The following is a 14,995-nucleotide window of genomic DNA, read 5'->3' as shown; positions in this document are numbered from 1 at the left end:
CCTTAATCATGCACACAGGCCTGTTCAGTGTATCACACAGTGCTTTTCCTCCCTGCCAATTAGTCTGGCAGTCATTAAGCACTGAGGGAAACAGTAGAATGATGATCTCTTCAGGCTGGTATTGGTGTGGCAGACAGCTCAGATATCCACACTAACTGCTGTGAATGCCAGCAGCGCAGATGGTACAGAGCTGTGTTGCAGCAAGAGCTTAAACTCCATGAAAAAGCAAGTCCCATGGGAGCCCCCGAACTGCATGTTAGAATATTTTATTGCTGGTTTCCCCACTGGATCCTTATCAAGAAACTGGCTGAACGTAAGAAACTGCTCAGCTAGTTTAAAATCTCAAGCCCATCACACTGGGTTTTCCATTCCAAGACCTCTAACAGCTCTTTGGGAAGGGATGAGAAAAGAAACTAACCAGGAATGCTGCTTTCCAAAGACTACACAGAATAACTGAGCTATGATTCCTTTTGACAGTCGTCTTCCCAGCACTGCATTAGCAAAATGAATTTAGGGTTAGAAATGGAGAGCTTTCTTTTTCATTTAGATTTGTGGACCTTCGCATCCATGGGCAAAAAGCTCCTATTTTCCTTTCTCTAACATACTGGCATTCTGCTCTCTAGCTCTGTTCCTGGGGTTCAATACCTCCGGGTGAAAATGCCATACAGACAGGCAAAATAGGATGCTGCACATAAATGTTTAATAGTTCATTGAGACTGAGTAGTAGATAAGAAGGAAGGTGACTGATTACATAATTATCAGTGATAATTTAAAAATGAGCAAATACCAATCATTTCATAGCAATCAAAGCTACTCCTAATATATACTTATATCAGAAATTCAAAGTCAACCTTAACACAAATCTCAACTTTAGCAGAACATCAATGCTACTCAGAGGTAGTAGGGATAGAGGAAAAAAGGCTAAAAAATACAAAGAAAAGACAATAGGCAAATGGAAATCTGGTGATGTGCTGAATTCCACGAGCTCTACTATAAAATGCACCCGATCATCAGTTTTAGGACTATGCTTCCTAGTGCCAAGAAAAGCAGCCAACACCGGCTCCTCCATTAAAGCTGCCATAGCCATGTTACTATCCTCCAAATGAAAATGACTCAAGGATTCTGAAAGCAATGTCTGAACATTATTCATTCTTTAATAACGGACACTTTTGAATTTCACTATTCTGTTGTCATAAACAAGGATTAAAGAGCATGTTTGCCTCAAAATGATTTTGACCTTTTTTCTTAAGTGGTACAACACTCATATGCAATGCCACAGAAAACCTAGGAAATAAGGGCTGAAAAGCCAAGAGTAAAGTCAGGTTAGCTAAGGAAATAATGGATGTACAATTCACATTATTTGGTTGGCAGGAGGAGACCAAGGTTAAGAAATTATGTAAAATTCAATCTCTAAGATAGCGTTTTCCCCCCAGGAAAAAAGAGCACCTGGTAAAGAAATCAATATACTGTAATGAGTCCTCCTGCCAAAACAATGGCAACATCATTCAGCTGATCTAGCTGGCTCCTAATGAACTGGTTCAACAAACTTGGAAATGTCCACCTGCAACTGAAATACCTCTATACCAGAAATTCTGGACAAATCACTTCAGCATTGATACAAATCACAGGGAGATATAAGCTACAGTCAAAAATCACAGAAGAACAATGTTATTTGACTAATAAGAAATATAAAAACCTTGAGTGAAAGAGCCCAAAGATCTAATCTATAAGTATTGTCATATGCAGACCCCATGGGACACTCCAATAACTATAAACTTTTTCTGAGGAAGCATGCAGTCCCAGATCAAGGACAATTTTAAGAATTTGAAACTTAGTAAAAACTTAGGCCAGAATTTATGCAAAAGGATGAAACTGCAGATGATCGTGGATTTTTAAGAAAAGAAGGGTTATGAAGGCTGTGTTTTATGCAACTAGATGACTTTGTTCAGAGTACACATTGTAAGGATCCGCTCCCATACAAATCACTTCAAGCCGTAATTCTCAACTGCCAGGCAACATTCAACCAGCTAAAGAGTTAACACAACATTCACTCAGGAAATAAGTAAATGACCCATAATTACCGAATGAATTCCATATGGTGTTAAGAATAATTATGACTTCTTCTTGTTATAACCATGAAACTGAGTATAACTCAGAGAATAAAATCAGGAACATGTTCCTAAGTGCTTTTTGATCCACTGAACATCATTCATTCTCCATGTAGTTTTTGTTTGTAGGTTAGAGTTTCAAACTTTTTTATTACATGAAATTCTGTTAATGTATCTCTAAATAGCACTTTAAAGGTGGAGGTGAAGAAATCCTCTAGAAGGACCAAGAATGTAGTTTTATAATCTTAAATCACTGTGCTCTAAATGCAACACGCCCTTCTGTGATAAATCAGTGAATTAACTTTCTAATGTTTTCTATCAGTTTCTACTTATTAGACATGAACAGGTCAGTTTTAGCATCAATGAAAACCAGGTCTAAAAAGATAATCTTGTGAAAAGCTAAGACTGTCAGCTTGAGCACTGAGTCAGGCACCCAAGTCTGGATTCCTTTGCTTGAATGAGATTGAGATATTTGAATTAAGCAAAATGGCCACATGAGGTCTCTGTTATTCCACAGAACACAACAAATGCATTTTAGAAGTATCTTTCAAATCAGATAATTTCTCATCAAGTACAAGCACTGAAAATAATGTTAGAGATCTAGTTTACTTTCTGGAATAATATATTCCCCTGGGAAAGAGAGAAATGGGCATGAAATTGAAGCTAGAGATAATGAAACTGAGTAAACTGTACCCTACTAACGAATGCATCTAAAGCATCAGCCAGGGGTTTCAACTGGGACTCACCAAGCTAGAATGAAAGCATTTCAAGGACTAAAGCACAGATACTTTGGCCTACTTAAACACTGTATCTAAATACAAAATTAAATTATAATATACTGCTGAAATTCTTAGAAATATATGTAGCTTCTCACTAAATATATAAGTAAGTTTCCAATCAGGTTCTGGTGTGAAACGTGAGCAATGTGTCATCTTGGTCACAGATATTGTGAAGCTCTACGTTCTCCTGCCATCATTGCCAGCAATGCTCCTTTAGAGCCCCACGGAACAAACTCCACCTAGTCAACAACCTAAATGGTTCACTATGATTCAGCCCCATTGAAACATGTTAGTGAAAAAAAATTCATAAATGAAGAAAAGGGTAAAAGTTCCATCTAAATAAAGTGAGGAAAAATAAAATTAAAACAAGCTTATGTTAAAAAGCAACCAGGAGAGACTTAGGGAAAAACAAAAACAAAATCACTGAGGTCAAGAACTGAGTTTCGTCCAAATGCAGAATCTACGGAACTCGTGAAAACAGCGACAAAGCAAGCACTGTAGAAACAAAAGGTGGAGGCAGCAGAATTTCATTTGGTTAGTATGTGTTTAAAGTGCCAGAATTCATGGCAAGCAAAATTAGAGCTTTTAAATTTAGAAACTCTATCAAGTTCTTCCCTATCAACTCTTTTGATTTGTACCTGTTTCCACAAAACAAGATTCAATAGGCTACAATATTAGTGATAATATTTTATTTCTTGACTGTCAGGGGACTGTCATTTTATGAAGCTGTACAAGAATGTAAGTAGATTCTATTTGCTCACCTATAAAGTCACTTCGTTATTCTGTAGCTGCACAATTTGGTACTTAGTGAATTACATACTATAGCTTGCACAAGGTAAGATACAAATCTATTTATTTAATAAATCAGTACGGATAGCTTTGGGATGCTTGGAAAGCTAAGAAGCCCAAGATTTAAGTCTAGAACTAGGAAAATAGATTTCTGTCCATTCCCAAAAGCAATGAAACCAAGCAATAAAGACAGAGTGAAGAGGGATCTCAGTCTCATTGCTATACATGAGACTTTTCGAAAGTGCAAGTCAAAGTCATCTCTTTCTTTGGTGAGGCCTATTCTTGCTACTCAGGGACATACTCAATTCCACGAAGTCCTTCACTCTTCAGAGCTACTGAACTGATGGACATTTATTTATTGTACTTAGTCTGCTTTAGGCATGGGGGACATCAGTTGCACACAGCACACTTTCTGAGCAAATGCAAGCACTGGCCAGGTGTGGGCTTCCTATACTGCACTCCACAGAACCTCATGGAATGAGATATACCTCCATCCCCCACAAAAAAATGGAACAGTGGGAAAGCCCACCTGCCTTTAATGAAAAAATACCTGCAACATTACTTTCTTTTTCTCCACTTAAAAGTCTGCGTGTGCTTCGTGAAATGCCTGTCAGCTGTATTCCATCGGACAACTACAAACCATTATTCTTTAAGATATCAGGATACAGAAGCAGATGCAGGGAGCTAATATATATGGAAATAAACAAAAGCATAGCTCTGGAAACTCACCCTCCCAAGTGAAAGTGCTACAAAGAGCACAAAGGAGAAATGGAATCACAGCTCTACCAGAGGAAAGAGTCATTTTCTTCCAAAATTTGCTACAAAGACATCGATGAACATATTAATCACTACTAGAATCTTCTTGCTGGTAATTTTTATATTGGCTCTTAAAGGTTCTGAACTATATTCTCCTCAGTTTAAGGTTTCTGTGACTCAAAGCTATTGTAATATCCATTATAAAATATATCATTATAGAAATACTATATACCAATCTCAGATAAGTACCTGGATCAATCCTGGGTTTCATTTTTTAGTTCTATGACAAGGAACATAAATTTGAGCCCTCTGCTCCTTCTACTGTTTAACGTAATACAAGACTCTAGTCAACAGAGACACATATATCACTTTAACATACATCATTTGCCCTACAGAACTATATACTTTTAAGAATGAAGTGAAGAGGTAAACAAGTGACACCACTTACAAGCAGTTGTGTGATGCGAGGCAAAGTGAAATGGGAAAGGAGGAGAAAGAAGAGAGGCCAAACCAGCCAACAACAAAACCCCATTCTTCTAGCACTGAGTCTGTTAATAGTGCTTACTTGCCCCAATTTTATAAAAATGAAATAAAAATCAGAAAAGGGTAAACTGATTATTTCTTTTATATTCACTCGTTCTTAGAAGTTAAAGAAAAAAATATATATGTATTTAAATGGAAAGTATACCAATTTCACTTTATTAACCTAATTCAGGGATGGGATGAGGAGAAAGGGGCTCAGGATGGGTATGAAGGAAGAGGGTTAAAACTTGTGACAGTAAAGATCCCTTCAAAATTCTGGTGCAGTCCTTGATCACTGCAGCCTAATTGTCGGTCAACAGAGTTGAACTCCAAAATACTGAAAGCAGACTCCTGTTCTCCATTGCTGTCCAGTGACTCTTCAGTTACAGGGTGATGAGGTCTACCAGGTTGCCTTTAGGAGGAGTCATGCTGTCAGGAAAGAAATTTACTAAGGTGTCAAAGAGCTGAGTTCTTTGAGCATACGTGTGATCCACATCGGAAAAGCCTGGTAAAGGAGAGATACAAAGAAACTCATCCATTGTGTCTAAAACATGTAACAGAGAAGCTAGTTGAGAAAAGCAGCAACGTATTATGAGAAAACCAAATCCAAATCTGATTTTAAAACTAGACAAGACATGAGTCTTGAACCCAGTTTTACTGACTGGCAGTGGTGTGATCTTAGGTAAGTCAATCAGCCTTTCAGCAACTGTTTCCATAGCTGTAAATTTGTGTTAATCTTGTTTACTTCATGGCGTTACTGTGCATATTAAATGCAATTATGTGAGAAGCACCTGTTCCAATGACTGGCACTTTAGCAACTAATGGTGATTTCTCTTCTTTTCCTTACAAGCATTTTCCTCTTCTAGTCCACTGAGGCAGTTTCACTCCTCTTTCTCTGACTTTATAATGCTTCTGGCACAAAATTTTTTTATAATAAAAATACAATAAAATCAGGGGCGCCTGGGTGGCTCAGTCGGTTAAACGTCCAACTCTTGGTTTTGGCTCAGGTCATGTTCTCAGGGTCCTGGGATCAGGCCCTGCATTGAGCTCACTGCTCAGCGCACAGTCTGCTTGTCCCTCTCCCTCTGCCCCTCCCCCCACGCCCCCCATAAATAAATAAAATCTTTAAAAAATACAATAAAATCAAAATGAAAAACATACTAAAATTGCTTTCTTTAGAAGGTGGTCTAAAATCATTAAGGTCCTGAGAGCCGGAAGTAGTCTCAGAGAACTGAGTGAAAGAAATACACATACAGTAACATAGAACAGTCCCTGGCATGTAGTGAATGCCATACTATGGTACTCTGCACCAGGCTCTCTGCCAGGCACACATCATGTGAGAAACAGAGCAATGAACTACTTTTATTCAGATAAACATAAGAAAGTGGATGACATTCTTAAAAGGTGGGGACCATGGAACTAAAGGATTTTTCCCCTTTAACCTCTAGTAAACGTTTAAGTTTCAAGTTCATTCCACTCAAAGGAATATTCAGTGAGATGCCTCCTTCCTTTAGTCAGCTGGTAAACTGCTTTAAGCTGTTTCAAATTTCTTATGTACATATGAAGTAGGAAAAGGGTAAAGTAGTCTTTTGATTTCCCCATTCGAAATGGCTGAGACATGAGAGCCCTATTGAGTACCGTAAGACACAGAAATAGTCCCAGAAAGTTATACATGCAATGATAGTGAAAATTATTTCAAATTGGACCAATTTTCATTCAAAATACAATACAGTTTTAGGTACACTGTTTTTTACTCTTACAAAGAACATGAACAGAACAGAACATTGCCAAGGATACCAGTTTCCTGGAAGTAAAATAAACAATGCCTCAAGAAAGGTACATTCTTTTTTATTTAAAAAAAATTTTTACTATTATTTTAAGTTTGAGGGCAAATGTTTACTTCTTTGGAGCTTAAGATTTAACAAAGAAATATTATGGAAATGAATGGAAGGAAATACTCCAAAATGTAAACAAAGGTTATCTATGAGTAATGAGATTATTATTGTATTTTATGCTTCTTGGAATTTTCTATAATTTTGAAAATTTCAAACTCCTAGAAAAGTTTCAAGAACAGTTCAACGAACACTCACCTACCCTTACCTAGATTACTCAGTTAACATTTTGTCACACGTGTTCTCATTCTCTCTGTATGTGTCTGTACCCCACACATACTTTTTTGTAGGATTATTTGGGAGTAAATTTACATTTTCACCCTTAAATACTTGAGTTCATTTACCTAAGAACATCACTTAAATAACCACTACATATTAAATGTAGGAAACTTAACATTTTTGTTCCAATAGTCGTCTTTATAGTCACTTTCCCTACTCATCTAAAACTCAATCCAGTATCAAACACTGTATTTAGTTTTCTTTGGCCTGGAATAGTTCCTCAGCCTCTGTTTTTTATGATAGTGATATCCTTGACAAGTACAGAGCAGTTACGTAGTTGCAGAATGTGTTGAATTTGGGTTGTCTGACTGCTTCCTTGTAATCATATTGAATTTACGCAGTTCTGGCAAGAACACTACATAAGTGACACTGTGTCCTCACTGCATCATGTCAGGAGGCGCATGCTATCAGCCTGTCCTAATGTTAACTGTCATCACCTGATTAAGCTGGTATGGCCAGATTTCTCCGATTTGAAGGTATTGTTTTCTACCACTGCAATTAGTGAAATATTTTATTTAAAAAAATTTTTTTTAAGTAGACTCCTCACCCAACACGTGGCTCTCACTCACAACTCTGAGATCAAGGATCAAGAGTCAGATACTCCACGTACTGAATCACCCAGATGCCCCCAACAATTAGTAAAACATGGACAAGACGACAATTTGAGACTGTGTGAATATCCTGTTCCCTGACAGACCTACACCCAATGATATTAGCCTTCACTGATGATTCTTGCTAAAACAATTATATCTTGCTAAAAACCAAAACAAAACAAAATAAAAAAACACCGATGGTGTTTTCCTAACTGTACAATTCCTTCTGCATCTGTTGACTGACACTGATTATAAAGAGCTTTTCTTTTTCCTCCATTTTCTTGTTTGCATGAGTATATACTCATGGATCCTTTTCTTGTTCAATATATCATACTTATTACTGTCATTATTCATTTTATTACTCATACTGTCCCAGGTTTGGCCAACAAGAGCTCTTTCGAGCTCATTTCTATGTCTTTTTTAATGTTCCCATTAATTTTTGAGCACTTCCTTATTTCCTGGCAGAGCAAGATATCCAAGCTCATCTTTACACAGTTCTGGAATGAGCCATTTTTTTTCAAGGAGCCCTAATTCCTTTTAGTGGTGAGTGACATTTAGGACTAAGATCAGGTGTGTTAATTGCCAAGGCTGGTGGTGTTTCTAAGCCTGTACATGTATGTGCACACATATTATATACACAGCTTTTTTAAAAGCAAAATTATGAGTTTGTGATTTTATTGATGATTCCCATTTTTTTTAGGACACTTAGGATCCTTCCTCTCCTTAACAGCATTCCCTATTTATAGTATCTCCTTTCTCCCACTAGGAAGACTGACTCTATACAACATCATCTGTTGTTCGATGTAAAATACACACAAAACATGCTCCAGAACTACTCCACCCATGTTACTACCAACAAAGAGTCAAGGTTTCTCTTTGTATTGTCTTTAGCATGTATCTCACGAAGCATCGTAGCACTGTACTGAAAAGGTTTCTCTCTTTCTTCCCCCTATTTTGTGCTAATATTACCAACTGTAATCAACTTTAGGGTTTTCCCCTTGTTTTATTTACTTTCCGTATTTGTAAAAATGTCATAATAGGTTTTATTTTTAAGAGAAGATATTGATCCTGTGGTAATATTTTAATGAAGTAATACCTATGTATTACTAATATATTACTAATGAAGTACCTATGTATCCTAAGGAAGTAATATCTAACAAAGTAGATACATTTTCATGAGAGTACATGACTTAAGAGGGAGGGAAACAGAGTTCCTACTCTGTGCTAGATACTTCATATATGACCACATTTCATTCTTCTTCTTCTGCAATAAAAGATTATTTATTTATTTATTTATTTGACACACAGAGAGAGAGAGAGAGAGCACAAGTAGGCAGAGCGGCAGGGAGAGGGAGAGGGAGAATCAGGCTCTCGGTTGAGCAGGGAGCCCGATGCGGGGATCGAGCCCAGGACCCTGAGATCACGACCCGAGCCGAAGGCAGACGCTTAACTGACTGAGCCACCTAGATTTTATTTTATTTACCCCCCTTTTAAGATTTTATTTATTTACCACAGAGAGAGAGAGCACGTGCGCGTGTGAGGGAGAGAGCACAGCAGCGGGAGCAGCAGACAGAGGAAGAAGCAGGCTCCCCACTGAGCAAGGAGCCTGATGTGGGGTTCAATCCCAGGACCCTGGGATCATGACCTGAGCCGAAGGCAGATGCTTAACTGACTGAGCCACCCAGGCGTCCCTGACCACATTTCATTCTTATAAAAAACTAATGAAGCAGTTATCAAAAACTCCCCTTTCAGAGGAAACAACTTAGGGATATTCAGTAACTTAGTAAGATCTCACAGCTGGTGAAGGAAGAGAATAGAATGTGAACCTGTGTCTGACTCCAAAACCCATTTATTTATTTTTATTAACTAATATTCATTAAGGGCTTAAATTGTAGGCAGTGTGCCAAGTTCATTTAACCCCTAAAAGACCATGTTTAATTAATTTATTTTTTGACTTAATTTTTTTCTCTTATTGGAGTATATATAATTGACATACACTGTTATATTACTTTCAGGTGTACAACATAGTGATTTTGATTTGACAATTCTATATATTACTCAATGCTCCCCATGCTAAGTGTGGTTACCATCCGAACATGTTTTACTTTTGTTCACCATTTACCAATGAGAAAATAAAAAATTCACACTATCATTAGATGAATGTTTAAATTATGGTGGATCCTATTACGGAATACCATGTATTACTTAATTAGAATACAACAGATCTAGTGTAGTGTCTTGCAAACATCTCCAAGCCACATCATTAAATTTTAAAATGCTATGTTGTAGAATACGTATTTTACATTGTGTCATAAGTAAAACCAGAACACACAAAACTATACGTGTGTGTTGGGGGGGTACAGTCCATCTTTTATTATGCAGATTCCTGATTTGTGCATTTGCCTACCCACTAAAATGCACCTGTAACCCCAAAACCAATGCTTGTGGCACTCTGTGGTCACTCACTGACACGTGGAGCGCAGCACACATCTGAACCACCGCAGGCACAAGCTGTCAGCCGAGGCTCAACTGGCTGATGCTCTGCCTTCTCTTATCACCTCTCATACTATAAACCAGTGTCCTTTTCCATCTACTGGTATCATATTTTTCACGTTTCTGTCCTTTTTGTTGTGACTTCACTGCTTAAAATGATCCCCAAGTGTACTGCTGAAGTGCTTTCTAGTGTTCCTAAGTGCAAAAGGGCCATGATGTGCTTTATGGAGAAAATACATGTGTGTTTGACAAGCTTCGTGCAATGTTAATCAATTACATAAGGAAGCTAACTCTGTATGTCCCATAGGAGAAATGGTTTAGTATTCACTAATTCAGCATTCCTTGAGACTTTACAGAACGTAACTATTATAAATGAAGAGAATCACTGTATTTGTAGGTCTGTGTATACAGTTGTGTGTGTATGTAAAGATCGGCCAGATAATGAGCGATTACATTGGAGAAGAGACAGAGATTGAAGAAAGTTGTTCAAGGAGAGCCTTAAAGTTGTTTTTTTAAAAAATACATTAAAAAGGGGTAGGCACTAGGAAACTCATGAACAGTAATATGACTAATTAAATGGCAGAGCTAGGACAAAAAAAGGTAATATAGGGGCACCTAGGTGGCTCAGTCGTTAAGTATCTGCCTTCGGCTCAGGGCGTGATCCCGAGGTCCTGGGATTGAGCCCCGCATCGGGCTCCTCCACTGGGAGCCTGCTTCTTCCTCTCCCACTCCCCCTCCTTGTGTTCCCTCTCTCGCTGGCTATCTTTCTGTCATATAAATAAATAAAATCTTAAAAAAAAAAGTAATGTAGATTCTAAACCTCATACTCTGAATCCGTGTTTCTCTCACTTCATTTTCATCATAAAATGGAATGAGGAACTAATTACTCAGAGCAGCAGACGCTGGTGAAGCTCAATGAGAAGCAGTATAGTTGGTGGTTTAGAGAGTGAGCTCTGAAGCCATACTATTAAACTTTGTATCCTAGTTTCACCATTCATTAGTATTATTCCTGGTCAAGTTACCTAAGCTTCTCTGCGTCCCAGTTTCTTCCTATATAAAAGGGCACCATAACAGTAACTACTTCATAGGATTATTATGGAGATTAAATGAGTTAAGACCTGTACAGTGATTTAAATAGTACCTGGCCCCAAAGTAAGTGCTCAATAAATACCAGCTATAGCTTTACCACTATTACCATCACTGAAGACAATGATTGCTCTAAAAAGAAAAGTGACCTATTAGGAATATATTTTTTTTCTTTTTTTTTAAAAGATTTATTTATTTATATGAGAGAGAGGGGGAGAGAGAGAATGAGCAGGAGGGGCAGAGGAAGAGGGAGTGAGAACCTGAAGTAGACCCCACGTTGAGCAAGGAGCCTGACGCAGGGCTCAATCTCACATTGAGACCACCACCGGAGGTGAAACCAAGAGTTGGATGCTTAACCGACTACACCACTCAGGCGCCCCTAGGAATATACTTTTAACTTAACAACCTATACAGACTAGGTAATGTTTCCTACTTACGGTAAAGAAGGAATAGTAAAAATTCTCATTTTTCTCCTGGATACAAGTTCGCTGATCCTTTCTGTTGCTAATAATAAACTTACTGTTATATGAACAGTACCTGTAAACATGTGGGCTACAGACAAGAGGCTGAAGAAAGTATCTTGCTGAAATCTAAATTTGGTGGATATAGCAAAATTTTAAAGGCTAAAGGGGCACAGCAAATGTGCGAAATTCTTAAGGCTCCTCATTCACAAATGTCAACACAATGACAAAAAGCACTACTTTAGGCATAAAATGTTTTAAACATCTGTCTGAATTCATACTTTGCACATCATATTTGGACTTAAAATTTCTAAGAAGAGGTGTGAAGATCAAAAAAGGCAACATGCATTACAGACCAGATTTTTCCTACTTGTCACATACCTTGCTGAAAATATGCTTAAATTGCTCTAGTGCATACTTTCTGGAAACAAGGCACAGCTCTAAAAATTAACAAAATTTCTGAGTTCAACTTTAAAAGTGCCCATAGCCACCAGAAGCTCTAAATTAGAGATCCCCAGAGGTGGTTTTTCTCTGAAGTCAGTGATTTTTCAAAACCAAGACAATGCCAGCTATTCATAAATCACTTTCCATCTTTTTAATTTTTTTTAAAGATTTTATTATTTATTAGAGAGAGAGAGAGCATGAGAACATAAGCAGGGGGAGTAGCAGGCAGAGGGAAAGGGAGAAGCAGGCTCCCCGCCGAGCAGGGAGACCCATGTGGGGCTCGATTCCAAGACCTCAGGATTATGACCTGACCCAAAGGCAGATGCTTAACAGAATGAGCCACCCAGGCGCCCCTAATTCTTTAAATTACTACGATATTAATAAATACTTTCATTTCTCAGTAAGAGGTTAAGATAAACAATTCTGAAAGAAGTCAGTCAGAAAGTTTGGTGGAAGCAAGTATTTTCGGAGAATTTAGAAAATGAAATATTTAGTTTATCTGTACATGAAAAATGTATACATCTAGGGTCACCTGACTGGCTCAATCAGTAGAGCATGTGACTCTCGATCTTGGGGTTGTGAATTCAAGCCCCACACTGGGTGTAGAAATTACGTAAAAATAAAAATCTTTAAAAAAAATACATACATATATACATGAAATAACCCATTTGATTATAATTGTTTTTTAAAAAAATATTTTTTTGAGAGAGAGCGAGCATGCGTGCATGCACGTGCATGAGCGGGGGGGGGGGGTTGAGGGGCAGATGTAGAGGGAGAGAAGTTGACTCCCTGCTGAGAGCAGAGCACCACGTGGGGCTTGATCTCATGAACCTGAGATCATGACCTGAGCCAAAATGAAGAGTTGGATGCTTAGCTGACTGAGCCACCCAGGCGCCCCAAGATTACATTTTTAAGGGAGGTAGTAATAATAATAGTACCCTGAATGGGACCACTTACTGTTTTATTAGGCTAAGTGTTTTCCATAATTATTTCATTTCTCTCAACAACTTGAGGTAAGTACTCTTATTACTTCCATCTTACAGATGGAAAAATTATTAGAAAAGTAACTTGCTCAAGGTCACTTTTGAAATTATCAAGTGGCAGAGCTGATATCTGAACCTAGATTCTGACTCTTAACTGCTCTCCTACACTCTCATCTCTTAACTACTAAAGATACTGCCTCCCTTCAGACAAGGTAGGAAATAAAACCCCATAGGAATTTTCTTTTTGTATTTTTTTTCTATTGTTTGTATTGTTCTCAGTGTATCTGAGGTTTGCTTGGAATCCAAGTAAAACAAACTGTTCCTGATAAAATATATTAGCTGGCAGTAAACAGGGCAGAGACTGAAGAAAGGAGTTAAGTTAAAGGTAAAATATTTGCTGACACCAGCCTAACACATTTAAATAACTGCCAAGAAATTCTTGTTCTAAAGGCTAAATATAAGTCAGCCAGAGAAATTTTAGTGCCCCCCACCAATAAAATCAAAATAATGGCTCTGGGCTCTGGTATCCATACATAACAAGGCACATGCTTATTAAAAAATAAGAATATCTATGTGCCAGGCTAATTCATGTATCACTAAATCTGTTTCAAATGATGAAATTCACAAGGGTATAGACTTTCTAAAATAATGCTTATACGTCGGTTCTCCATCACAGAGATACTTAAGATCTCCATTAGCCTCAAAACATTAAGTGTATGGAATCGTGGTAAATGATTATCTAAGTTTTCAGAGAGCGCATGTTTTACAGCAGTCTGCTCAGTCCTGCCCTGTGGAATCCTTTGTATTCTGGAATTAGAACTCAGGACTAGGATTGCCTACATCAGTGGAGAAGCCTCAATTACTGGTTATGGAACAAGAAAGGACAAGACCCCAACGAAGATTCCTATTCTTTCCCATCCCATTGAGAAATACCCGAATTATATATGCTCTGTTTTTTCCTTTGAGGTATGGTTCCCCTTTAGGAGATGAAAGGACAAGCAATGAAGAAATTAAACTGATATTCTAAAATGTTATTTTATTCCAGAGATTAAGAGTTGTATCTATATTACATATACTGGAAATTTTCAATATTACCGCTCAATTCTAAGGCAAACAATAATAGCACTGGCATCAATGGAATTAATAAGCATTCACTGTGTGACTATATTTTACAATGACAAGAGGAAAGCTGGAAATTCCCAAACTTCAAAAGCCTACAACCTTGTTGAAAAGTAAAACTATTATAATGACTTATCCTAATGAAAAGAGTCTTAAAAACGGACCCAAATAAAGCTCTGGGTTGTGGAACTTCTACAGATTCCCAGCTTACTTTAATAATTCATTAATACCAAATGAAAGTATTCCGAAATGAAGACTGATGCTCCTATCTGGGGTGTCTGAGAAACACCGGAGTTTCAAGCAGAATGTATCTTAAACAATTATGATTAACAGCACACAAAAATTCCCATTTTCAGCAAAGAGATAATGCATTTTCTCGGATCTCAAAACATTTTTTCACTGCCTACCCCATCACCAATCTGTTGATCCCCCACAATTCCACAAAGAACAAACTGAGAGGAAAAATCATTCAACCAAGAAGTGTTATCTCATAGTAAGTATATCAGTAATTTATAGCCTACATTTTTCAAAACAATGCTATCCAAGTGAATTTATTTTAATCATGCTTCTCCTGCCATGTTTGTAGAATAACCCAGCAACTGGTGTAACAGGAACTGCATGAACTGGTGACTGATGCATGGAAAATAACTTTGTAGCAGGTTATTAGAAATTTTGTATGCTACCTTGAAAC

At 37.6% G+C, this 14,995-nt stretch overlaps 1 protein-coding gene across 4 annotated transcripts in view; it reads right to left on the bottom strand.

The window, feature by feature from the left end:
* Positions 1-5,039: 5,039 nt before the first annotated feature.
* The window catches only part of MKLN1 (muskelin 1), a 317,754-nt gene continuing 307,798 nt past the window's right edge, over positions 5,040-14,995 (bottom strand). For all 4 annotated transcript variants that reach the window (XM_011230476.3, XM_034660164.1, XM_002913443.4 and 1 more), the window contains one exon: positions 5,040-5,459. In XM_011230476.3, coding sequence (XP_011228778.1) covers positions 5,338-5,459 — 122 coding nt within the window. In that variant the 3' untranslated portion in view covers positions 5,040-5,337. The remainder of the gene's footprint in view (positions 5,460-14,995) is intronic.

This window comes from Ailuropoda melanoleuca, chromosome 1, assembly GCF_002007445.2.
Source record: "Ailuropoda melanoleuca isolate Jingjing chromosome 1, ASM200744v2, whole genome shotgun sequence".
Lineage (NCBI taxonomy): Eukaryota > Metazoa > Chordata > Mammalia > Carnivora > Ursidae > Ailuropoda > Ailuropoda melanoleuca.
Note: the sequence above shows the minus strand (reverse complement) of the source record. Positions and strands in the feature narration are given on the sequence as shown.